The 26,074-nt window shown below is 35.0% G+C and overlaps 2 protein-coding genes across 2 annotated transcripts; one reads left to right on the top strand and one right to left on the bottom strand.

Moving 5' to 3' along the window:
- Positions 1-224: 224 nt before the first annotated feature.
- Positions 225-1,635, bottom strand: LOC11409643 (MDIS1-interacting receptor like kinase 2). The gene is made up of 2 exons (XM_003628109.4): positions 1,017-1,635; positions 225-879 (listed from the first exon to the last, which is right to left on the bottom strand). Exons 1-2 carry the CDS (start codon positions 1,186-1,188, stop codon positions 557-559), a joined length of 495 nt encoding a protein of 164 aa, XP_003628157.1. The 5' UTR covers positions 1,189-1,635; the 3' UTR covers positions 225-556.
- Positions 1,636-12,727: 11,092 nt separating this feature from the next.
- LOC11413354 (uncharacterized) lies at positions 12,728-13,684 on the top strand. The gene is made up of 2 exons (XM_024772920.1): positions 12,728-13,486; positions 13,610-13,684. The coding sequence occupies exons 1-2, from the start codon at positions 12,728-12,730 to the stop codon at positions 13,682-13,684; spliced, it is 834 nt and encodes a 277-aa protein (XP_024628688.1).
- Positions 13,685-26,074: the final 12,390 nt, after the last annotated feature.

Raw genomic sequence — 26,074 nt, 5'->3', positions numbered from 1 at the left:
CTACAAGAGGATGGGGATCACTTGCATTTTTCTTTCTTTATTTCTACATAGGTGCAAGAAATTATGAAACAACTCAATTTTAAAGAATTGATTCAAGGAAACTTAATAATAAGGAGGTATCAAGATTGAAGAGGTGTATGCCATAATTAAGAGGATTAATACTCAGTTATATTTGATGCAAGGAGGCAATGAAATTATATAGGTTTTAAGCAAATTTACCAATAGAAAAAAAAGAAGTAGTAGTATTATTTTGAAAGAAGCAAAATATAATATGACATAAGCTACAAAATAAGTTTAAGAGAGATTTACAAATACAAAACAGTGTAGTGGTATTATTTTTAAAGATGCTAATATGAGTACACTAACTCATACACCAAAGCTACACCAAGAGAGAAACACATTCTCTACTTCCTATCTGAATATATGAAAGCAAGGAGAACATTGCCTCTAAGCTGTAATTTATTCTCAAGATAAAAAATGTATCCTGTAATACAAAAGGGATGGAAATCGTCTAAATCATTAGATAAAATCATCCTTTGCTATATTATGTACATAATTAACTCGAAGATGACTTTGATATTGCAATCTCCTTGCAAATTTGGGCCATTGTAGGGCGACTATGTGGGCTCTCAGTTAAGCAATGCCATGCAATCCTTATAATTGATACCACCTCTTTCGCGATATCATTAGTAAGAAAAGCGAGGTGTTGATCTAACATAGCAGTCAACGACATAGCATCACTAGTCAGGCCTACGGTACTTGATTGCAACAACGTAGATACAATGTCTCCAGGATGCTTTCCAAAAAGTATTTCCAAGGTTAATACCCCGAAACTATACACATCACATCTCTCATTTACTTCCATTGTGTATGCAAGTTCTATAACAAACAATGAGAGTTATCACTGTCAAAAATAAGGATTCAAATACAAACATAAAATGTCGACAAATAATACAAACTATAAAGTGAAAAATCATTATATGACATATTAATCGATATAAAGTAAGGATATTAACCTGGAGCAGTGTATCCAAAGGTGCCTACAAAAGCGGTCCAATTGGAAGAATCGAGATTAAGAAACTTAGCTGTTCCGAAATCTGAGACATGAGCAACATATTCCAAATCCAAAACAACATTCTTACTGGATATATCACGATGAACAATTGAAGGTGAGCAATCATCATGCATATTGTTGTATAATTAGATATGGAATTTATCACAAATAAGAAATTAAAGAGAAATGCCACAGCAAATAAATATGACTAATAAAGTAAAATAAGACTCAAGAAACTTATCGAATTTAGTTGTTCATACGACTCCATCAAAATCTTCACAAATCAAATTAGGGAAAACCTGCAAAACAAAATACTATTATGTAACCTGAGGCGTGACACAGTCACTGTCCTTGAGGATTTTATCCGCCTCATTAGCGCATATCCTCCCAGGATATGACAGTTCTTCCCCGTTATGAATCATAACCGGAGGTGACACAACAGCTCAAATATATACACAGATATCAGGAGATGTAACCTAGAAACTCAATAATTTTGGATGAGAGAAAATAATTATGTGTAAAAAGAAACATGAAGTGAGGGAGAATATATGCACTGTATGCAGGTTGATTATTTTCTGTACTCTGCGTATTGCTGAAAGCAATATATATATATATATATATATATATATATATAAAAGCTATTTGCAACAATGACCGTTACACATTAATAAACGTGGGAGAATAAATCAGCTTCTTGACTAGCATAAAAATAGGAATACTATTAAGCTAATTTAATGAGTATGTTTTGAGAAGAAGTCAAAGGCATATATTTAGTGCCACGTATTCCACAAAACTAGCCACATGATTAAATCATTTTTCAGTTGAGTAATATATGCAAGGCGATATCCCCGTGAGCTTAGCTCAGTTGGTAGGGATATTGCATATTATATGCCGGAGCCGGGGTTCGAACCCGGACACCCCACTTCTCCACAATTAAATTGTGTGAGCTCTAGCCACTAGGCTACTTGACAAAAAAAAAAAATATATGCAAGGCGATTAAGTAAGAAAACCAAGTCATAGTTAGCTTCAGTTGAGTAATATATGCAAGGCGATTAAGTAAGAAAACCAAGTCATAGTTAGCTTATTTCAAAATTGATAAAAACGTGCAAACCATAATTTGGATAGACTTGATTTTATTTAACTTTTGAACGCTTGCTCATTGTCTTTCAAAATATTGTGAACACTACCTTTCTCAGGAGCTCATAAACTAAAAATGAGTGCAATGGATGTGAACAATACCCGTATAACTTAGCAATGTTTCTATGTCGGATTTCTGTTAAAGCTTTGATCTCACTTGCAAAAGCTTTCAAATTGGACGTTTCTCCACGTTGTAATGAATGGAGTTTCTTCACAGCTACAACTTGTCCAATAGGCAACTCTGCTTGGTAAACACTTCCATGACCTCCAACCCCAATGAGATACTTGTTGTCAAACTCTTCGGTGGCTTCGATAATGTTCTCATACACCATTTTTCCATCAAAGCTCCATACTGCAAATAGATTATCAGTTTGAAATTATTCTGTCGGCTTGTATTCTTTTGTCATTGAAGTTAGATAGAAAAGGCATGAGAGCTGTTGGAACATTAATGTGATGTTGGATGAAAAAATTGGAAGATTAAACACCAATAATTATATTTAATGTTGTGTGAATTGAAAAAATAGATTGTGGTATTTAATTTTAAATACTTGATAATCATAAAAATAATACTAATTATTATTTTTATTCGAGAATATCACTTTTCATAAATTTAGCTTAAGGTGGTTGTGATAAGAATAAGAATTTAATTATTATTATATTTTCTTCATTCAAATCCAATAGTTTGTTTCCTCCACTTTTGTGGATTTGTTTCTTTTGATCTATCCACAAGTGTTGTTGAACTGATTAATGGATAAACTCAATTTTAATCTTATCCATTAGAGTAATTGCTGTTGCAATTTTTGCTAAAACAGTTACAGAATCTCTATATAAATTTAGCTTAAGGTGGTTGTGATAAGAATAAGAATTTAATTATTATTATATTTTCTTCATTCAAATCCAATAGTTTGTTTCCTCCACTTTTGTGGATTTATTTCTTTTGATCTATCACAAGTGTTGTTGAACTGATTAATGGATAAACTCAATTTTAATCTTATCCATTAGAGTAATTGCTGTTGCAATTTTTGCTAAAACAATTACAGAATCTCTATATAAATAGAGGACTCCACTCAATTCAAAAAACACACCAAAGAGTTTCATTGAGTTGTCGGGAATCTTCTTCCTTTCTTGACTTGTGTTGACGAGTCTTTCTTCTCTTCATCTCCTTTTTCTGTCCCTTCGGAATTAAGAGTGTTCTTAAGACCATAGTCCCTATTCGGTTTAAATGTCCCTTCGGAATTAAGAATGGTCTTAAGTTCATAGTCCCTTCGATATGTTTATGTCCTTCGGAATAAATAATAATTTAAGATCATAGTGGCCCGTTTTCGGTATAATGTCCCTTCAAAATTATGAATGATCTTAAAATATATTCTTCTTCAATTCTTGAAGAAGTTGGACGTTAAAGCGGTGTAAAACCATATTTGAGTGATCATAGCATCATAGTTGGAGAAGTTAATAATTAGAATGGTGGTAACACCATATTTGAGTGGTCTCAGCACCATAATAGAGTGGTAATAGTACCATATTAAAGTGGTTTCAATATTAAAAGAATGGTCTTGGTACCATATTGGAGGTGTAATTCTCGAACGGTTTTCTACAGTGCAGTAGTTAATCGAACAGTTGTAGCTAGACTTGTTTTATCCTGGAGGCGACGTGATTGATAGTCTGTCTTGCACAATGTTGGGCAGTGCCACGAAACGTCTTAAAGAGAGCGACCTGGTCGTGACTCAACCTAGTAACAACTTCGGTAGATAATAGAATTTGGAAATCCAAATACAACAATTTGAAAATCTAAAAACAACAATTTTAAGACGTTTCTATATGTTATGTCTACCGAGAAGTTACTTATTGAGGTTAAGTTGTCTCTAAATACATTAAGGATAAATCAAGCTATAGAATTACATCTTTCGACTGAAACCACGAAGTGCTTGTTGTTTCAACAACAACACTAAGAAATTTGAATATCTCTTTTATGGTAAACTATGGAGTTAATTGTGGATAGTTAAAACAGTTCCTTGGCACATCCATGTAGTTTGGCTTATGCTTCATAACAGGATGTTAATTAAATGCTCTTTATTTGACAGAAGCATTATTTGTTCCTCTATTTGTTGGTTATGCAATGAACACTATAAAACTAGGAACCGCTTGGTTATGTAGAGTGAGTACTCTAAAGCTCATTGCTTCCCTTCGCCTCTTGGATTTGCTTTTGACCGATCCAGTTCTAATGAATGCCACTCTATGAATAGTTGGAATGTACCGAGAAACATGTGGATAACTTTACCATATTAATGGTCCCTGTTATATGTTTATATGTACGAAATATGAACGTTGAAAAATCAAAGAATGGATCAAATTGTAAAGGTTCTTTGATGAATTAGAAATTATATGAAAAATTTGTTCCAAATGTTTTTTATAAAAATCAGAAAGAATTTGAATTTCAGATTTCTATTGAATAAGACTGAGTTGATTCAGACTTAAAGAGAGACTTATGTACCATGTATTCTTGTGGAAAAAGACTGCTCCTTTGATGATATGTTCAAAATTAAAATTCTCCTTCTTTACAAGTTGTGTGATTTTAATATTTGACATATCAAAATTTATGATGTGAACAAGTGTTTAATTTTAAACTTAAGTAACTTGGACTTAATTCCAAAGTTATAAGATTAGAAATTTTATTTTTTGCAATCAAGATAAATGAACCAAAAGTTCATATAAATTAATGATTAGAGAATTGAATCTCTAAACTTAATAAATTATGATATGTGCGAATTTTTTTTTTTTTGTAAACCAAAACGGTAACTAGCAAAGTGCTAGCGTACCAAAATATATTAATAAAAAGATGAAAGAGCTACAAGAAAGGAGGGGGACATTAAAACCAAAACTTCTCTAAAAGTAAAGAAATCTGTATTCACTCATTCCTAGCTTGTTTCTAGCAAGAGGAGTCTTGATACAATCTGGAGCATGTAACCAGACCATGAGATGGTTTATGGTTGAACCAAAGCTAGCTAAAATATCCGCACAAACATTTCCCTCTCGGAACACATGTGTGGCCATAAAATTCATGGAGGTCGTAATATTCATGCAATACTCCCATCTGTTTCTGACTTTCCAAGGAACAAGATTTTTATTCCTGATAGCTTGAATGACAAGAGCCGAGTCACATTCCAGTCAAAGATTGTTCCAGTTATGCTGTTTTGCTAGTTCTATTGCTCTCATGGCACCTGATAACTCAGCATAGTACGCATCACTATTACCAGTAAATTCCGCAAAACAAAGAAGAAAGTTTGAGCTAGTGTCTCTGAAAACACCTTCGCAAGATGAGACAAGATTGGTAGAGGAGCCATCTGTGTTGCATTTTACCCAAGTGGAAGGAGGTGGCGACCAAATGACCTCAATAATCATAGGGGCTTTAGGTGGGTGCAATGTTACATTGAATTTTTTTAAGATAACAAAATTGGAAATGCTAGAAGATGCTACAGCCGTGGAAAGATTTCCACAAAGAGCCGTGCTAGACAAAACACTTGATAAGGATGATTTCCATGGGATTTTTTTATCATTGAATCTCATTTGATTTCTGGCATACCAAATAGAGTTAATAATGTTGATCATGGTGGCAGTGATTACAACCTTACATGTGGGCGAATTTGATGGCACATAAATTAGAAATGATAAAAGGATATTTTTATCATATTTATGATGATTGTGAATTTTGGAAAATAAAATTGATATGCTTGATATGTTCAATTTTTATAACGAAAATTGAAATTTATAGAGTTCCCAAGTCTAAGAACAAAAATTCTAATTAAGAAATTTTTGAAGAAAAGACAATCCAACTTGTCTTATTTTTGAACTTGGGATTGTCTGAACTATATTTTGACTCTGAATCCCAAGAGAGTTGAACTCACTAGTAGAGCCTTTGAACTCACTAGTAGAGCCTATGAATGTGTATTCATTAGGTATGCAATAAACAGCGAAGCATATAGGTTTATGACCTAAATGTTAAAGTGATCATAAAATTAAAAGATGCTGATTTCTATGAAAATATTTACCCCTTTAACTAAAGAATAGTGGGGGCGCTAGTGGGTTCACGACATTAGTAGGGACAAAATAAATTCCCTATTAAAAATTATGAACTAGTGGGGGCACTATATCTGATCACATTCCAGTAATCAGAAATAGTTATGAAAACATTGTACAAGATGTTATAGAACCTCGAAGAGGTAAGAAAGCAATAATTGTTAAAGAGTATGAATCTTATGGTTTATACATTGGAAGAAGATCCATTAAGCCTTAAAGAAGTTATATCCTCATTGGATGCTGAATTATGACAAAAAGCAATAAACGATGAAATGGATTCTCTATAGTCTAACAAAACATGACACATTGTTGACTTGCCTCATGGTTGCAAACTAATCGGTTGTATTTGGATTTTAGGAAAAAGAACTAAAACTTGATGGTACGGTTGATGAATACAAGGCTCTCCTTGTAGTCAAAGGTTTTAGACAGAGAAAAATATAGTCTTCTTCGACACTTATTCACCAGTCACTAGAATCATATCCATAAGAGTACTAGTCCCTTTAACCGCTGTTCATAACTCGATAGTACTCCAAATGGATGTGAAAGTTGTACTTCATGGACAAGAAAACAAGATCTGTAAGTTAGATAATTCTTTGTGAGGTCTAAAATAAACTCTTAAGGAATGATATGGAAAATTTGATATTCTAATGTTATCGAATGAGTATAAAGTGAATGAAAGTGACAAATAATATTTGCACGATCATATGTCTCTATGAAGACAACTTGCTCATATTTGGTTTAAAAATTCATGTTATGAATTATGTGAAATCATTGTTTATCAACAACATTAATAAGAAAGACCTATACAAAGTTGAAATAATTCTTGGTTTCAAGATTACTAGATCAGAAAAAAGAACTTTTCTGATGAATCTCACAAAGTTGAGAATATCTTAAGGAAATGTAATTATTTGACTGTAAACTTACAAAGTGTAAAGCTTTTCAAGAACACTTGAGTGTGAGCATCATTGACAGTCTTTAGATATGCCATTGAATGTATTTGACTCAACGCTGGCCACGTCGTGAGACCTTTTGTTCAAGTTTATTAGTAGACAGATAAGAAGCATTGACATGCTATTGAAAGAGTCATGAGGTGCCTTAAGAAGATTATGACTCTAGGATTACATTATGAGAAGTATCATATTGTACTTGAATAGTACAAGATACAAATGAGAAGTATTTTATCGTACTTGAATGATACAAGATACAAATGAGAAGTATCATATTCTACATGAGTGGTACAAGATACAAAATTGAACATCCTTCAGATGAGTCTTAAAGCGGCCAATGACTACCCATTGAGCATCACTAGAGGAGTTATTTGTTGAAACAAATGATATTGACTCAGTCCACTATGGAATGAATCTGAGATGAGAACACTAGAGAAAACTAGTGAAGAAGCAAGTTGATAAGATGCTTGCTAGCTGAGAACCCTTAGTGGGTGAAACCGTTGTCCTAAGTGTTAATTTGTTGTGATAATCTGCAATCAATGGTGAGAGACGATAATTAAGGCACGAACACAAAATGATTAGAGAGTTCTAAAAGGAACGGTTAAAGTATATCGTGCATGTACTGATAAAGAATTAGTCAATCCTTTGACGAAAAGAATTGCTAGAAAGAAAGTCATAAACACATCCAATAGGATGAGACTAATGCCCAAAGGTCACAAGTGATGGTAACCCAACCTACATAACTAGAGATCCCAAGAAATAGGTTCAATGGGTAATAACAAGTCATGAGTGACATGCTATGAGAAAAGTAAGAAAGCATGATTCCTGCAGTGACAGAAGGATGAGATAATAGAAACTCTTAATGAGATCTATACTCTATGTGGAGTGGAGTACCTAGCTACATGAGTAATCTTGATAGAACCACCTATACGAATGTGGAACTTAGGCCGATTCCTATGGTATTCGGGGTAGAATACCTAGAACGTTCGTTAAAACCGGGATAGCCATGCATGGCCAAAAACGCACGGGCTTCTAGAATACACCTTAAGAAAAGGTTTGTGTGCGGGTTCTATGTCTGAGATAGAGTTCAATGCTGTAAGCAACTCTTGTTAATCGGAATATTATCCGCTATGCAAAGGTTCAAGTTGTAGGCGACACCTTTGTTTATTAGCAACCTTATAGAAACGTTTTGACGTTATTATTGAAACCATTTTTTTAATTCAAGTGGGGGATTGGTTGAACATTAGTGTGATGTTGGAAAATACTAAATTGGAAGTAATTATACTTTGATCATCAAGTAATTATACTTTGATCTAATGTTGTGTGAATTGAAAAAATAGAGTGTGGGGTCCCACATAAAATAGAACACACACATTAGTAGTGTTTAAATTGCGGTAAGAATAAGAATTTAATTAAATTTCTTATATTTCCTTCATTCAAATCCAAAAGTTGTTTCCTCCATTTTTATGGATTTGTTTCTTTTGATCCTATCCACAAGTGTTGTTGAATTGATTAATGGATAAACTCTATTTTAATCTTATCCATTAGAGTAACTATTGTCGCAATTTTTGCTAAAACAGTTACAAAATCTCTGTATAAATAGAGGACTCCACTCAGTTCAAGAAACACACCAAAGAGTTTCATTAAGTTGTCGGAAACTCTTTCTCTCTTCTCCCTTTTTTGACTTGTGTTGACGATTCTTTCTTCTCTTCATCTCCTTTTTTCTGTCCCTTCGGAATTAAGAGTGTTCTTAAGACCATAGTCCTTTCTCGGTTTAATGTCCCTTTGGAATTAAGAATGGTCTTAAAAACATAGTCCCTTCGATAATATAAGCCCCTTCAAAATAAAGAGTACTATTAAGATCATTGTCCCTTTTTGGAATAATAATGTTCCGCCAGAATTAAGAATGATCTTAACGGTATATAAATATTCTTTCGATATTTTAATTGAGGAGAAATTAAAAAGTGGAAATGGTGGTATCACCATATTTAAGTGGTCATAGTGCCATATTGATACTTTGAAGAAATTAAAGTTAGAATGGTGGTAACACCATGTTTGAGTGGTCTCAGCGCCATAAGAGAATTGTAACAATATCATATGAAAGTGGTTTCAATATTAAAGAGTGGTCTTAGTACCATATTCGAATGTGTAAATCTCAAACGGTTTTCTATACAGCCGTTTCCGCATCTATAGAACAAATTTCCTCAACCTCCCAAGTTGTTGGCATCGGTATTGTTTGCCGGAAGAAGGCCTGCAATTTCAGTTGAAGAGATAGGAGCTTTGGGGTTCAGTAAACCTCTTTAGTTTGGTCTTGTTCCATATAATGATCGGACAAAGTTTCAACACTGTTATAGAGATTACCAATGCTACCAACCATGCCATTCTTGTTTAAAAGTTTAACAACAGTACCAACTGGCAAACGAAGCAGATTGAAAAGAAAATCTATCACAGCTTTTGATGCTTCAGCAAACAGAACTTTCTCATTCATGGTGTCAATAAGAAGTTTGAGGGTCACTTTGTTGGTGGAAGAAGTAGAAGAAGCCATATTGGAATGATAACAAATCAAGAAGCTGTATTATTGATTTATATAGGCCGATTCATGGGAATAACGTGTAAGTCTGTAAAATAAATTAATTAATTGGTACTTATTATTACGAGCATGGGAATGTGGCAACTGTGAATTCCCATGACATTGTATTCAATCGAGATTTCAGTCAAACACAGCTTACAACACTCTAATTACTCTGCCATTTAGGCAAACCATAGGAACGAGGTTGTCGACCGATGGTACACGTTGTTAATGAAATGACTAGTAACTTATCATAAGAATTTAAAAAAAAAAGGTAGAAAAAGTCACAATTTTTAAAGGGTAGTAATTAAAAAAAGGTCAAAATCACAACTTTAGAAAAATTAGGGGGTTAAAACTGTTATTAAGCCTAATATTAATGGATGTATGTATTTAATGTTTAACATTCTTTTTAAGAGTGCATTTTTAAAAAGCGTCATCCTAAAAATATTTCCCTTAGCTGTGCCCCTCAAGTTAGCATTTCCTTTTTAAAAATATTTAAAAAGTTATAATTATTTTTTTTTGACAGAAATAAATGATATTCATTCATTCAAATTAGTAGAGTAACTCAATACAATACAAAGTCGCTAAAAACGAAAAGGATGAATTTGCGAACAAACTCACAACATCCATGTTAATAGCATAAAATAGCAAAGTACAAAATCCTACACATATGACTATCTTCAAGTCTCCGATTTGCAACATGGACGATGCCAAAATCATTGATTGGATCTGCATTGGATCAAAGTTAATCTGAAAATCTGATCCGAACAAATACTTAGATGAAACAAGAAAGACAAACAACAATGCACAAAGACGACGAACAAACCAACGTCGCACTAAGACGACCAAATCACAAAATAAAAAACTAAATAGATGTAAAAAGCAGTGTTGCTAGCATTCCTCTTTCAATAAAAGGGAAAGAGAAAAACAATTTAGAAGGGTGATTTTGGGTCAAAAATTGATCAACCAAATTAATTTCTTCATCTGGTTCCTCCTTGAAAGCTCTGATTTCTCCGTATGTTCTGGGCCAAATCAAAATTTTCAAGCATCTTCGAAAGATCTAACCAATGAAGTGTCCAACTCGGTTGGTATTTTAGTATTGTACTAACAAAATATTGAGAACACTATTCTAACATCGTCGTCGTTCCTGAGCTTCATCTAGGTGATCTGGACGCTTTCAGCTGAGTTGGTCGATAGAAGTCAATACGCAACACCATTCACCATCCTTGTGTCTATGTAGTTGAGTCGACGATTGATTTGGCCCAGCTGTTTCAAACCGTGAATATGTTTAGTTTTTCCCAAGTGTAGTAAACTACAACCAGTTTGGTGTTTAGATCAACAATTAAAGTGTCCATGAATATTTTGTGTTGTTTACAACATATGGAAACAAGCACACCAATTTATAGAAGTTCAGTGCATCGTGGACCACATAAACATTTAGTGCAATGTGGACCACAAAAAATTCATGTACTTGACTGGTTCAGATTATATAATATGAATTGTCCTACACCTTACAAAGCACGAGTTTTAACACAGTTTTAAACTATTTTGAATTATATAATCCGAATATTTTTCAAATGACTTCAAATTATAAAGTCTGAACCCGTTCAGAGTGTGGAAGGTGACTTGCTCAACAAGACTGACTCATTGAACACATTTTTTGGGCCCCTTCACTAGTCAGACTAGTTTGACAACATTTTGTCTATAAATTAATGGACTGTTACACTATATGCATCACCCTTAACAAACCCCTATAAATATCCACATACCCTTCACAAATTCTTATTCCATCTCACATTCTTTCCATCTATTTTCTTCTACAATGTGTTTCCACCGTTGACCTTTCTTACAAAAAGTTTACTATACTATTTTAGAGATTGTATGAATGATCAGAGGGCAAGGTGCCAATTTGTAAATTAGCACCAGGTATAATATTGATCATCAAAGTCTCCTTCAAAGATAGGAAACAAGCTTACACCAGCCTCATTCCCCCTCCATCTTCTTGCACCAGAGAGTTAATATTAATTGTTTAATAATTTTGTGTAATAAGCTTCAACTTAATGTAAATGTACTAAAAAGATATGATCTATTGATGAAATGAGAATTTAATTCATTTTTTTTTCTCCTTTCAATTTGGTCAATTTCAACTATGTTGCCAATGATGCTTTATAAATTTGGGCAATACAACATTTTGAATTATTTAATTTGAAAACCCTTTATATATGTTTGAATTCTGTAATCCGACCAAAGGGTATCAAAAATAAAAATAAAAATAGAGCGCATGTTTAATGAATATGGTGAGAAAAGTAATAGTCTTATGTTTTACCGTTTAAGGCTCCTTTCATCTATAAAGTGTTGAACATCCACTTTTTTATTTAGAGCAGTGCACGCTCTTTCCTGCGCTTTCTCTAACATACACTCTCTTGTTAGATGAAATCCATATGAGTACCACACTTTATAAATGGATTCTACATAAAGTGATGATCACATCACTCAATATGAAGTGAGTGTTAAGGTATTAAAAAGATAGTGTTTCTAACATTTCTCTTTATATGAAACTTCTTTATAACACTTGATATAAATTTTGATTTTTACTCGTAATAAAAGGAATGAGATCTCTCGTGCCTTTCTCAAATGTTTTTTTGTCATGCCTTGAATATGAACTACTCCCAAATCCCAATCAACCAATTTTTGTTGTTGACTGCCTACGGAGTACTACTACTAAGGAAAAAAAGGGATAAACAGAAAATCAAGCATGGAAGTTTGTAATTCATTCATTATCATTGAAAACCAATCTATCCCTTGCATGGGGACTATCCAATTCAAATTCAGCGTATGACGATGGAGTGTAATACATCTCCCCCAATTGTGGAACGGCAACCCATTGAAATCTGCTTATAAATAATAGTCTCTAGAGGTATCGATTTTTGACGTGTGTATTTCAATATGTCTTCTTCTTCCACCACCAAACTGACCCTCAAACTTCTTATTGACACAAAGATTGAAAGAGTTCTCTTTGCTGAAGCATCTAAACCCGTCGTAGACTTTCTTTTCAACATGCTATGCTTGCCTATAGGTAACGTAGTAAAGCTTCTCAACAAGAACGAAATGGTTGGGAGCTTAGGCAACCTCTACCAGAGTGTAGAAAACCTCAACCACAATTACATGCAATCTGACCACCAAACTAAGGACATTCTCTTAAATCCATCTGCTCCCATAGGGTCAATTGAAATCTTTCACCTTTTTCCCCCACTTCAAAAAGCTTTGAGAACTTCAAGTGGAGTCTCTGACTTTATTCTCACGGCTGAGTTGGACGACGATGAGGATCAAGAGGAAGATGAAGAATATGACGATGAAGAGGAAGAAGAGACAGAGGAGGATGATGAAGAAACCATAGGAGGAGAGACTTTGCTTTATGTTTGCCCGAAAAAATGTAGTTATGATGTTACATGTGATAAAACAACTCTTTGTTCTCGTTGCAAGAAACCGATGAACCGAGAAACCAGTTGTGTTGGAAAGAAGTTTGATGAGGAGTACCTTTCAATTAATAATGGTTTTGTGAAAGATGTTGTGACTTTCATGGTCATGGATGATTTGTCAATTCAGCCCATGCCGACCTTATCAGGCATTACCATACTTAACAAGTTCAACATCAAAGAGATGGGTACCTTACAAGAAATGGTAGTTGAATTTGGAGTTGAAGAGGCAAGTGCATTATTCTTGTGTGAATTAAATTATTTGTTACGTTTTACACCTTAATTTTATAATGTTGCTTTGAGTATTGAACTTAATCGCTCGAATGATATGTTGTTTTTTTGTTTCTAACAGGGTTCAAAGTTGCTTAAGGCTTCTCTGCAATCAAAGATGGTATTGACGAGTGTTTTCATCAAGAAGGAGTATTGATATTTGGCCAATAATTTGAATGACTTCTATTTAATCTTGAAAACGTCAGGATTACTTCCCTTTTGATAAAAGTGTACTTAAAACTATGTCATTTTGTTTTTTGGCGGTTGTTCCTTTGGGGTACCTAATTTTCGTGCAATTTTCTGAAATAATGAATTGATTTTGATTGACTATCCTTAAAATTGTAATAAATTTATTTTAGGTACTGCGATTTTCAAATAATATGTGTATCTTGGTTCATGTTACTTACTTATGCCTAACACCAACTTAATGTTGCTAGATTTTTGTAAGTTTGTTGAACTTTTAATCTGAATGGTACCTATAAAAGAATTCAAATGTGCCTTCTTAGGAGAATCGAGGCACATGCTTTATTAAGATTGTTGAACTTTTAATCTGAATGGTACCTATAAAATACTTCCTTGTGGACTCAGCCGAGTACCTTTAAATGTGCCTTCTCAGGTACTCGGCTGAGTCCACAAGGAAGTATTTTTGAGAAGTGAATCGAGGCACATGCTTTATTAAAAAAAAAAAGTACTAATTTTTTTAATATATTGTATTAAGTTTAGAGCGAGTATGTTGATGAAGCTCTAATAGTTCTTAGAATTGATCATGGTATGGATTATAGTAGTTTTTGGATTTCATCATTCAGAATGAATAGTAGAAAGCATGGCAAGACAACTTAGTACTCATGAACTACCATAAAAGAAAAACCATAATCCCATGCTCTCAGTTTCCTTACTTTTTTAAGATAAATAAAATAAAAGTCTTGTTATTCGTCACATATAAATTTTTGGTTTTGTTCTTGAAGAAAACACTTGTGAAGACCATTTGATTCCATGTTCAGAAAATCTAAAGAATAAATGAAAAATTGAAATTGAAATGCACAAATCAGAAATACTAATCTGTAAGGGTTCTCAAAATTAAAATGTAATTGGATTATTAATTCAAAGATAAAATTGATAGTTGAGAACCCAATTAAAATTGAAGTTCTTGGTACATAGAAAGGAGAAAAGAAAAGATAGAAGAAATTACTCTACTAGAGAGTACCAAAGGGAGAGAGGAGAGACTTGCATCATTTTTCTTCATACCAACTATTGATCATCTTTTTCACTATTTTGCACAACTTAAGGTTCCTTGATTTTAGGATCACTAGCCAAGTGACATTACCTCAACCAATTATGTTATGCCAAGTGTATCTTCTCATTTGCTATTTTGGATCATAACATAATCTCATCCATACTCATCTCCACAACCTTTTCATGCAAACCAATCTCTTTGACATTGAGTTAGCATCTATCGTCAAGAAAGTTTAATTCATCTTTCACAAAATCATTATTATTGAAAGCTCTCTTTTAAATAACCATCCTATTTCTGATACAATGTACTTCACGGCTCATATACTTCCCGCAAACACCATACCCAGGAGCCATGTAATGAAATTTTGTTATCCATAACAGTGAAATTAGTTACACCAAGTTTCACAAAACCATTCTCAGTGAAAGTTCTGCTTTAATTTTAAACACTTTACTTTTTTTTTTCTTCTCCCGATGCAACATCCTTATCGATGATACAATGTAACTCACTACTACTCATAGTGTTCAAGCAAGAGGAATAGTATTCTAGACTTGGAGAAGGCCCAAGAGCAGAAAGACTTGGAGAAGTCACATCATAGCCATTATCACAAAACTGACTGATACTTAAAATGTTATGTTCAAGACCATATACCAGCCACACATTATTAATAGAGATAGAGGAGTTACCAATAGTTCCTGTACCAATAATCTTGCCAGGTTGGCTGCCTCCAAATTTCACATTTCCTCCTTCTTTCATTGTAAGGTTGAGAAACATAGACTTCTGTCCTGTCATATGCCTTGAGGAACTGCTGTCTAGGTACCATGATTTTTGTTTTACTTTTGCTCTTAGACATACCTGCAGTATTGACATTTTCAGATTTAGATACCCATTGATTTATGGGTCCTCGGTGCCTTAGGTTTAATACCTCTTGGTTTTGATTCCAAGTAGCAACAACTGTTTCCTTTCTCTGAAACTTAAACTTTAAGATACCTGCTTCTGGCTTCAACAATCTTTGAGGTCTTAGAGCCAAAGTTTATCATTGCCTTTGGCTAGAGTTCTTTGGCTTTGAAGTAATCTTAGCCTCAGAGCTAGTAGCTTTAAGTTCTGACTGAACAACAGTTTCAATTCATAGATATTTGGCAAGTGTACCAATAACTATCGAAGTAGTAACAAATATCGTTCCACAAGGACTGTATTAATTCCAATTATAGCAAGTACATTATTATTTTAGGATATGTAAAAGTTATTTTGATTGCCCTAGGAAGATGATTTTTGTATAACAAAAGTAAGTAAATGTTGTTTGAAAAGATGATTAAAGAAGGACGATTAAGCCGATGAATCCTCTATTTTTCTATATGAGTAATTACCTCCCTTATTTACTAATTACTATTCATTCTTTACGACAAATTAACAAATTGGTTTTGATCAATCTCTTGAATCAAAACCCTTTCCTAAGTTATAACCTTTTAATCTCTTAAACCGATTGAATAACTGCGGAAGCGATAAAAGAACATTAATTCATATGTCATGATTCTCAATTTCCTATCTCTAGGTTCCTATGTTGAATCAAACAGAATTACTAATTCAGGATTAAAAGCTAGGGTTAATAGTCATTCAATTCATAATATCAATTCATATAAATTCAATAAGCTAGGGTTAATAGTCATACAAGCAATTATATGAAAGCAATAAACACAAGTGATTCTGAATAAAGACTGAATATTATTATTAAATAAGAGAGTATCAACTACTAAATCATATATTACGAAAGTTCATCATGGCTAAATCATACCAAGAGTTTAGCTACTCATGGTTTTACGATTATAAACATACATAAGAGTGAACATACATAAATCCGGACCAACTATGAGTTGGTATGAGATTCAGGGCTTGTTCTTCGGTCTTCTGATGTCTTCTATGCTCAAAATAGTACTTCCCAATTGATCCCTAATCCTCGGCCGCAACTGGCCTTATATAGAAAGAATTTAGGGTTCCAGAAAGCCCATCATCGTGCCATGATACGATCCAATCGTGGCACGATAGCTTCATTAATCCTACGTGGCAGCAGACAAAACCTAGCATCGTGGTACGTTGCATTTTGCTTCGTGCCACGAAATTTCCAGTGCTGAACCTTGTCCCACGTTCACTTATCGTGCCACAAACAAGCTTCATCGTGGCACGATGCTTCACTCTTAGGAATTCTTCATCTTTTACTCAGTTTCGTCTCTTTGAGATCTTGTTCCTGTTTTGGTCTGATTTCACCATGATTTATAAATAGTTGTCTCTCTAAATGTCATAAAAACGACATAAACATAACTAAAAACTAGTGTTGATGCAACATCATCATCACTCTTAACACCTTCAGGTACAAAGAAGGTTTTCAACCCTTCCTTGATGCATTCACAACAAACTTTGAGACTGATTTCATTTGGTTTCCCTTCTGAAAATCCAATTCCTTTACCATTGTTTCTGTAAATGTTATAAATCATAGAAACAACTTTGCTTCTGTCAATACCGGACATAATATACTCCTCAAGAGCAATTTCTTCTTTGCTTGAAGACTTTCCATTGCATTTTTCTTGTAGCTTCTAACAAAGATGCTTGAGTTTTTCTTGATAAGTTATACAAATGAAGTCAAACCCTCTAAGTCCTTCTTCAGAAGCTTTCAAATCCAATAGAGTTGATTCTTGTTGTTTCATCAGAAAAACATATATTTCTTTTAAATCTTTCAACTCATTGGTTTTGTATTCAAAGTGTGTAAGAAGTTCTTTAAGAGACTCAATAAGTTCTTCTCTGCGAATTTCGGAATATACCTCATTTTCATCTTCAGAATCTGAATTAGGATCTGCTTCTAAAGTCACAGTAGCCACTAACCCAACAACTACTTTAGCATCTTCTTCAGCCTCTTCCTTTTCAGAGTCTGAGTCACTGTCTAAATCTTCCCAAGTTGCCATTAAACTCTTTTTGATCTGCTTCCTGAATTTCCTAGTGTTGAAGCTTGACTTCTTTGACTTTTCCTTTGACTTCTCCTTCTAAAGATCAGGGCAATCAGCAATGAAATGTCCAGGCTTCTTACAGTTGAAGCATCCCTTCTGATCTTCTTTCTTAGAGTTATTTTAGCCACCTCTCTTACTCATAAACTTCATGTTCTTCTTTGCCAGATACTCATGCTTGTTGAAGAGCATAGCCATCTTCTAAGTAGGATCTTCATCAGAATCTTCATCAGGTGATTCCTCTTCAGATTCAACAACTTTAAGAGCTTTTGATGACTTCCCTTTAGATGATAGAGCAATAGATTTACTCTTCCTAGAAGGTTCATGTTCATTAAGACTTATCTCATGAACTTTGAGAGAGCTGACAAGATCTTCAACACTTAAAGTGTTTAAATCTTTAGCTTCCTCAATAGCGTTCATCTTTGGTCTCCATCTTGCAGGTAAGCTTCTTAGTATCTTGCTCACATGATCAGAAGCTACATAGCTTTTCTTCAGTATTTAAAGTCCAGAAACTAGAGTCTGAAATCTTGAGTACATTTGCTCAATACTTTCATCATCTTTCATTTTGAACAACTAATACTGATGAACAAGCATAAAAGCTTTTGCTTCTCTTACTTTCTTACTACCTTCATAGTTTGCATAGAGAGAAGCAAACATTGACTTAGCATTAGATTTGTCACTCATCTTTATATACTCTGCTTTAGGTATAACTTTGACAAGTGCTCCTCTGATTGTGTGATGTTTCTCGTAAAGTTTCTTCTGAGCAGAAGTATGTTTTCTTCTATCAACGGCAGCTCCTTCTTCATCAACGACCAAGTCACCAATACCATCTTCTAGTATGTCCCATAGTTCTTCATCTAAACCCATGACATGACTATAGAAGTTGGTCTTCCACTAGGAAAATTTTTCAGGATCTCCATTGAACTTTGAAACTTTTCCAGAGTCGGATTTCTTGTTGTTACCATAATCATATGGAATAGCAGTACTAGTACTGGATTCAGGTTCCAAACCAGACATGTTTTTCTCAGATCTTTTTCTGCTACACTGTTAAGTGTTTTGACAACATACCAAGGCTCTAGATGCCAATTGAAGGTGAGAAAAACACAAGAAGGGGGGTTGAATTGTGTTTGTTTTTTCTTCGTTTTCTCCTAAGCTGAAAACACTGATCAGAAGCAAATATAGTTCTGCTTCTGAAGTGATTTCCAGAACTAAATAGCAGCGGATAAAACAGTGGACCGTCATAATATTCCTGAAGGCTTAGAAGCCCTCTAGAAGGGCTTATACGCCCTCTAGAAGGGCTTAGACACCCTCCAGAAGGGCTATTAAGGTCCAGGTGCGTCCTCCTTAGGACGCCGCCTTCCTTAGCCTCCAGAAGCTTCCAGAAACCGCCTAAAATACATAAATACCCCTGTTGCTTGGGAGTCAAGCAACCGAAATCCAAGCCCGTAACAGGCTATAAATAGTACTCTTGAGATCATTCTCAGGGCATCCAATAATCAGTCTAAAACCCTAATATCCGATTCTTAACCCTAGAATCCCTTATTGTACTTTTTGCAAGTACAGTTGGGGCCGTCTGTGGGAAACGGTAAAACTAACCTAGACCACACTCACAAACCTAAAAACCTTCCCGGCGATCTCAAAAGAGGATGACCGGCGAAGACCAAACCAACATCGATCAAGATGCTATGACAGTCGTAAAAAACCGAGATTCCTCTCAACCTCATTATTCATCTGCCCTCTTCCCAAGAATACGACAAAGAGAGCTGTCAAAACTTCGAGCATCGGTGGCAGAGGGATCATGATATCACATCAGGTTGTGTCTTTCTAACTTTGTTATCAGTTAATCCCTATCCTTATATCTAAAAGAGATTCACGCACGGTCTCTTTTTCAATTTGATGTACACGAATATGATCTTTACAATTTTGGGCGATTTACGGTGCGCCATCTACGGTGTTAGCTTTTTAATTACTTTGCGTTCCCAGGTTTCGTTTGGTACTTCTATATAATCATTCTATTTGTTTTATGTTATAAGGATATATGAATCATATAAATTGAATTGATTGTGGTTTTGTATCTATACATGTATTGTTGAGTTTTTAGTAGTTTGTTTCCTTAATAAATTCCTACTTGTAAGGAATACTGTTGCTTTTACTTATTCCTTAGGAGAATCCCATGTTATTAGGAATTGTTAAACGTGGGATTAGTGGTTCCTTTATTTTCTAGCTTTTAGTTACTTCCTCTTGTATTTAATTACATTTCAAGTCAATAAACCAGTATCCAATTCTACAGTAAAAGCTTAATAACAATTGGTAACAGAGCTCCCTACTGGGGCCTGATTTGAAAAAGCCGCAGCTTTCATTCTTGCAGCAGCAAGAGTTTTCTCTTTCCTCTTTCAATGACTTCTGAAAACAGCAGTTTTGTTCAACCTGCTATTCCACGCTTCAATGGTCACTATGATCATTGGAGTATGTTGATGGAAAATTTTCTGCGATCGAAAGAGTATTGGATTCTTGTGGAAAATGGCATCACTGAACCTGCAGATGAATCCACTTTGACAGAAGCACAGAAAAAGGTGTTGAAAGATCAGAGATTGAATGATTTGAAGGCAAAGAATTATTTGTTTCAAGCAATAGATCGTGCTGTACTGGAGACCATCCTAAAGAAGGACACCGCTAAAGACATTTGGGATTCAATGAAGAAGAAGTACCAAGGCTCTGCACAGGTAAAACGTGCACAACTCCAAGCTCTTCGCAAAGAGTTTGAAATTCTTCACATGAAGGAAGGAGAATCAGTCAATGATTATTTTTCAAGAACACTGTCAATTGCAAACAAGATGCGCATTAATGGAGACAAATTGGATGATGTTGCAGTCATTGAGAAAATCCTTCGCTCAATGACACGCAAGTTTGACTATGTGGTGTGTTCCATTGAAGAATTGAATGACATTGATAGTCTTTCGATTGATGAGTTGCAAAGCTCGTTGCTAGTTCATGAGCAAAGGATGACTAGATATGATGTGGAGGAGCAAGCCTTGAAAGTCACTGCTCATGAAGGAATCATTTCTCCAGGAAGAGGACGTGGGGGATTTCGAGGAAGAGGCAGAGGTAGAGGACGTCGACATTACAATCAAGGAGCCCGATTTGACATGGCAAGGGTGGAGTGTTATCATTGTCACAAGAATGGCCATTATCAATATGAATGCCCAGACAAAGAGAAGGAAACCAAGGTAAATTTTTCTGAAACTGAAGAAGAGTTGCTCTTGATGGCTTACATTGACAAGAACAATTCACTAGGTAATACTTGGTATTTAGATTCGGGCTGCAGCAATCACATGTGTGGAAACAAATCTTTGTTTTATGATTTGGATGAAACATTTAGAGAAACTGTAAAGCTTGGTAATAATTCTTTTTTTCTGTCATGGGAAAAGGGGATATTAAACTCCATATGAAAAACAACATTGTGCATACAATTTCTAGTGTGTTTTATATCCCAGATTTGAAAAGCAATCTCATTAGTCTGGGACAACTGCAAGAAAAAGGTTACATCATCATCATCCAACGAAGTAGGTGTCAAATTCAACATCCAGAGAAGGGTCTGATAGCTGAAGCAGAAATGACATCCAATCGTATGTTCCCTCTACACATTCAGCATAGTGTTCAAAAGTGTTTGTCGACAAGAGGGCAAGATCCAACATGGTTATGGCATCTGCGTTATGGTCATTTGAGTTTTAAAGGCTTAAAAACACTATATGAGAAGAACATGGTGGAAGGACTGCCCAATATCAACAATCCTATAGAAATGTGTGAAGACTGCATTGTTGGTAAACAACATCGCGACTCTTTCCCGCGAGGGAAAGCATGGAGAGCTGAGCAACGTCTACAGTTGTTGCATTCAGACATCTGTGGACCAATCAATCCAACCTCGAATGGAAATAAAAGGTACTTCATTACCTTCATAGATGATTATAGTCGAAAAACAAGGGTTTATTTTTTGCAAGAGAAATCTGAAGCTTTTATGGTTTTTAAAAGCTTTAAAACTCGAGTTGAAAAAGAGTCTGGAAAGTACATTCAGATCCTTCGCACAGATCGCGGCGGTGAATTTAACTCACATAACTTTGCAAGTTTCTGTGAATCGCATGGAATACGGAGGCAGCTTACTGCTGCATACACACCACAACAAAACGGTGTGGCTGAAAGAAAGAATCGGACGATTATGAACATGGTGCGAAGCATGATGGTGAAAAGGGGTATTCCAAAGACTTTCTGGGCAGAAGCAGTCAATTGGAGCGTTCATGTACTCAATCGAAGTCCTACCCTTGCTGTGAAAAACATAACACCTCAAGAAGCTTGGAGCAAAGTCAGGCCATCAGTTGATCACTTTAGAGTTTTTGGATGTAGAGCGTATGCACATGTTCCAAATGAAAAGAGAACAAAGCTTGACGATAAGAGTGTGAAATGTGTTTTTATTGGGGTTAGTGAAGAATCCAAGGCGTACAAGTTATATAATCCCATTACTGAGAAAATAATCATCAGTTGAGATGTTCTCTTTGATGAAGAATATAAATGGGATTGGAGCATCACCGAGCAGCAACAAACTTTAATTGATGTTGAAGAAGATGGCGAGAAAAGTCAAGAGTCCGAATCAGAATTGCAGCTTCCTACTCAGTCCCTTGGAGAAATTTCGCCAAATCCTTCATCAAGTGTCTCAATTCCAAATGAAGATCAGCCATCTGTTTCAGAACCACCACGGCAAAGGACAAGGCCAGCTTGGATGATAGATTATGTGAGTGGCGATGAATTATCTGATGAGGATGCTACTGCACATTTTTCTTTATTTGCAGGTTCCGATCCTATATTGTTCGCAGAAGCAGTGAAAGAAGAAAAATGGAAAAAAGCCATGGATTCAGAAATTGAAGCCATAGAGAGGAATAAGACTTGGGAGTTAACTGATCTTCCTAAAGGACAAAAAAGCATTGGTGTGAAGTGGGTTTATAAGACAAAGCTGAATGAAAAGGGAGAAATCGACAAATTTAAAGCAAGGCTGGTTGTGAAAGGCTACAAGCAAGAGCATGGATTTGATTATCAAGAAGTTTTTGCCCCTGTAGCAAGACAAGATACAATTCGATTGGTGGTATCATTAGCTGCACAAAACTCATGGCCTATATTCCAACTTGATGTAAAGTCCGCCTTCCTTAATGGTGAACTACTTGAGCAAGTTTACATTGAGCAACCTCCTGGTTACGTGGTAAAAGGTAACGAACATAAAGTTTATAAATTGAAGAAGGCCTTATATGGTCTAAAGCAGGCACCTCGAGCTTGGTATAGGCGTATAGAAGATCACTTTGAGAAGGCAGGTTTCATAAAATGCCCATATGAGCATACTTTGTTCATCAAAACTGGAGAAGGAGGTAAAATATTGATAGTTTGCTTATATGTTGATGATCTTATTTTCACCGGTAATGATGAGGCTATGTTTTCTGATTTTAAGAATTCTATGATGGCTGATTTTGACATGACCGATTTAGGAAAAATGAAATATTTTCTTGGTATAGAAGTAGTGCAAACAGGTGCTGGTTTGTTTATTGGGCAAAAGAAATATGCTCAAGAGGTTTTGGAGAGATTTCACATGGAGAATTGTAATCCAGTTGGGACTCCAACTGAACCAGGTTTGAAACTCTCAAGTGATCTTGATGGGGAGAGGGTTGACAGTACTTACTTCAAACAAATTGTTGGAAGTTTAATGTACTTGACAGCCACTAGGCCTGATATAATGTATGTTGTGTGTCTGATTAGTAGGTATATGGAAAGACCAACAGAGTTGCATCTCAAAGCTGCAAAACGGGTGTTCGTTACTTGAAAGGAACAATAGATTTTGGTATTTTCTATAAGAAAAATGGAGGATCTGTTTTGACCGGTTTCACGGATAGCGATTATGTGGGTGATTTGGATGATAGGCGAAGTACATCAGGTCATGTGTTTATGATGGGATCAGCTGCTGTATCATGGGCATCAAAGAAGCAACAAGTTGTTACTTTATCCACAACTGAAGCGGAGTTCATAGCTGCAGCAACTTCAGCATGCCAAGCAATTTGGCTAAGAAGAATTCTTGAAGAGTTACATTTTTATCAAGAGAGGCCAACTGTGATTCACTGTGATAATAGTTCAACTATCAAACTCTCCAAGAACCCAGTTTTACATGGGAGAAGTAAACACATAGATGTGCGATATCATTTTCTTCGTGATCTTGTTACTGACAGAACCATAGATTTGGTATATTGTCGAAGTGAAGACCAAGTGGCAGATATCATGACCAAGTCTCTAAAGTTAGAAGCTTTTGTGAAGCTGCGAGCTTTACTTGGAGTTTGTTCAAGTTTAGTTTTAAACTGATTCATAGATATGATTCAGTTTAAGGGAGGGTGTTGAGTTTTTAGTAGTTTGTTTCCTTAATAAATTCCTACTTGTAAGGAATACTGTTGCTTTTACTTATTCCTTAGTAGAATCCCATGTTATTAGGAATTGTTAAACGTGGGATTAGTGGTTCCTTTATTTTCTAGCTTTCAGTTACTTCCTCTTGTATTTAATTACATTTCAAGTCAATAAACCAGTATCCAATTCTACAGTAAAAGCTTAATAACATGTATGCCATCTTTTGCTTTACGTCATCATTGGCTATTTTATATTAAAGTGATTAGCTAATGGATACATATACTGTATACTCAATATTCATGTTATGATCATAATCGATAAATAATATAAAGTGTTTTATTGTTTGAACTTGATTACAATGTAGATAATATGCCTTACATGAATTCCTATTATAGTATAAATATATGCTTTATGTAGATGGCTGGTCATAACTAATTACTTTGATAATAATGTGTTTCATTCTTATAATTATGTATATTGAATCCTATGGTCAATCGATTATGGATTTAGCTTTACAACTTTTCAATTTAACTAGTAATATATGTTGTGGTTTGGCTCATGCTTCATGAACCTAATTGAGTTTGTTAGTTGGAGAGGTGTTTGTGTGTAGCTCTTTTATGCCACATGCTGCTATTTCTTATTTCCCTCGGCCTACAGCTTCTACCAGCGATTTAGGATCACACGAAAAAGGAGGATACACATACTTTGGACCTATTTAGCGATTGAATCATATCTTGACACCGCAACCGCTCTCTAAAGGACCTCAAGATTCAACTAACAAGCTCAATTTCTCATCTCCATCGTCCTGGTTATCAGTGAATGAAGAGAAATGCGTTGTTGTTCTCTCAATCGCCAACAACGTCAGGAAAGAATATCATATTCTCTCTCATACTTACCAAGCAGCGGTGGAGGTTTCTATTTGTCTCTTGTATACCACTGTTTTATGTTGTACATCTATTTATGTTGTACTATATTTGTTCGTGTATGGATAGCTCAAATTATGTGGTCCGAATATTGATTAGGATTAAAATGTTCTTATTGTTGAATTCTAACAAAGTTGCTATTACCTGCTAGCAGTTTAGCTGCATATCATTAGATCTAAATTAATGGCACCCAACATATGATGAATACAAGTGATGTTATATCTAAAGAAAGTACCAAGTTGAGCACAGTGCAGGAACTACACAGGAGCATGACGAATTTGAATAAACAATGATAAAGCAATAGAGAGGAGTTTGTTGTTTTTTCTCTCAAGGCCTGTGCTCGAAATCGTACTCATTCGACATCTAATTTCATGGGCTGGGCATACCTTCTTTAGCTCATTTTTATCTTTCTTTGACTTTGAGGAAGATCCCACGAATCGTCGTCTATCGACATGGTCTGCTTACTCTTATCGAACGAACGAAGACTGTGACAACCCCAGACAAGGATCAGCGCATAAGAAGAAATCAAATGGAACGTGGCATGCCTCCTCAATTTTCGAGATTAATATTCTCACAATCCAGGTGACATTGTTACAATTCGATATACTAGAATGTTATGTACACAGATTGGTGGAAAAATTTGGTAGTAGAAATTAATGAATATCATTTATCTTTCGACTAGTTTTTGATGCATATTTACACAATATGTAGACAATCAGTTTTACCAATTTAAGTTTGCCAGACAATGGCAAAGTTACGACCACGACAACAACAACATGCAATGATCGGGAATGGACGTTTAGTTCCATTCTAATAAGTAGGCAAGTTAGTAATTTGATAAGATGTAGGCGAGCTAGTCCTAATCTGAAAAGAAATAGAATAATAAACTATGATTATATTATATTATAAAACAAGTTCTCATTTGGAAAATTGTTTAAACTACTCTAGGTATCCCTTGGCAGAAGTAAAGTGAA

The sequence above is a fragment of the Medicago truncatula genome, chromosome 8, assembly GCF_003473485.1.
Source record: "Medicago truncatula cultivar Jemalong A17 chromosome 8, MtrunA17r5.0-ANR, whole genome shotgun sequence".
Lineage (NCBI taxonomy): Eukaryota > Viridiplantae > Streptophyta > Magnoliopsida > Fabales > Fabaceae > Medicago > Medicago truncatula.
Note: the sequence above shows the minus strand (reverse complement) of the source record. Positions and strands in the feature narration are given on the sequence as shown.

Excerpts from the sequence above, each read along its gene's own strand:
- LOC11409643 (XM_003628109.4), bottom strand. The coding sequence starts at position 1,188 with ATGCATGATGATTGCTCACCTTCAATTGTTCATCGTGATATATCCAGT. Across the intron at positions 880-1,016 it reads CTTTGGATACACTGCTCCAG|AACTTGCATACACAATGGAA; the intron begins GTTAATATCCTT and ends TGTTTGTTATAG.
- LOC11413354 (XM_024772920.1), top strand. The coding sequence starts at position 12,728 with ATGTCTTCTTCTTCCACCACCAAACTGACCCTCAAACTTCTTATTGAC. Across the intron at positions 13,487-13,609 it reads TTGAATTTGGAGTTGAAGAG|GGTTCAAAGTTGCTTAAGGC; the intron begins GCAAGTGCATTA and ends TGTTTCTAACAG.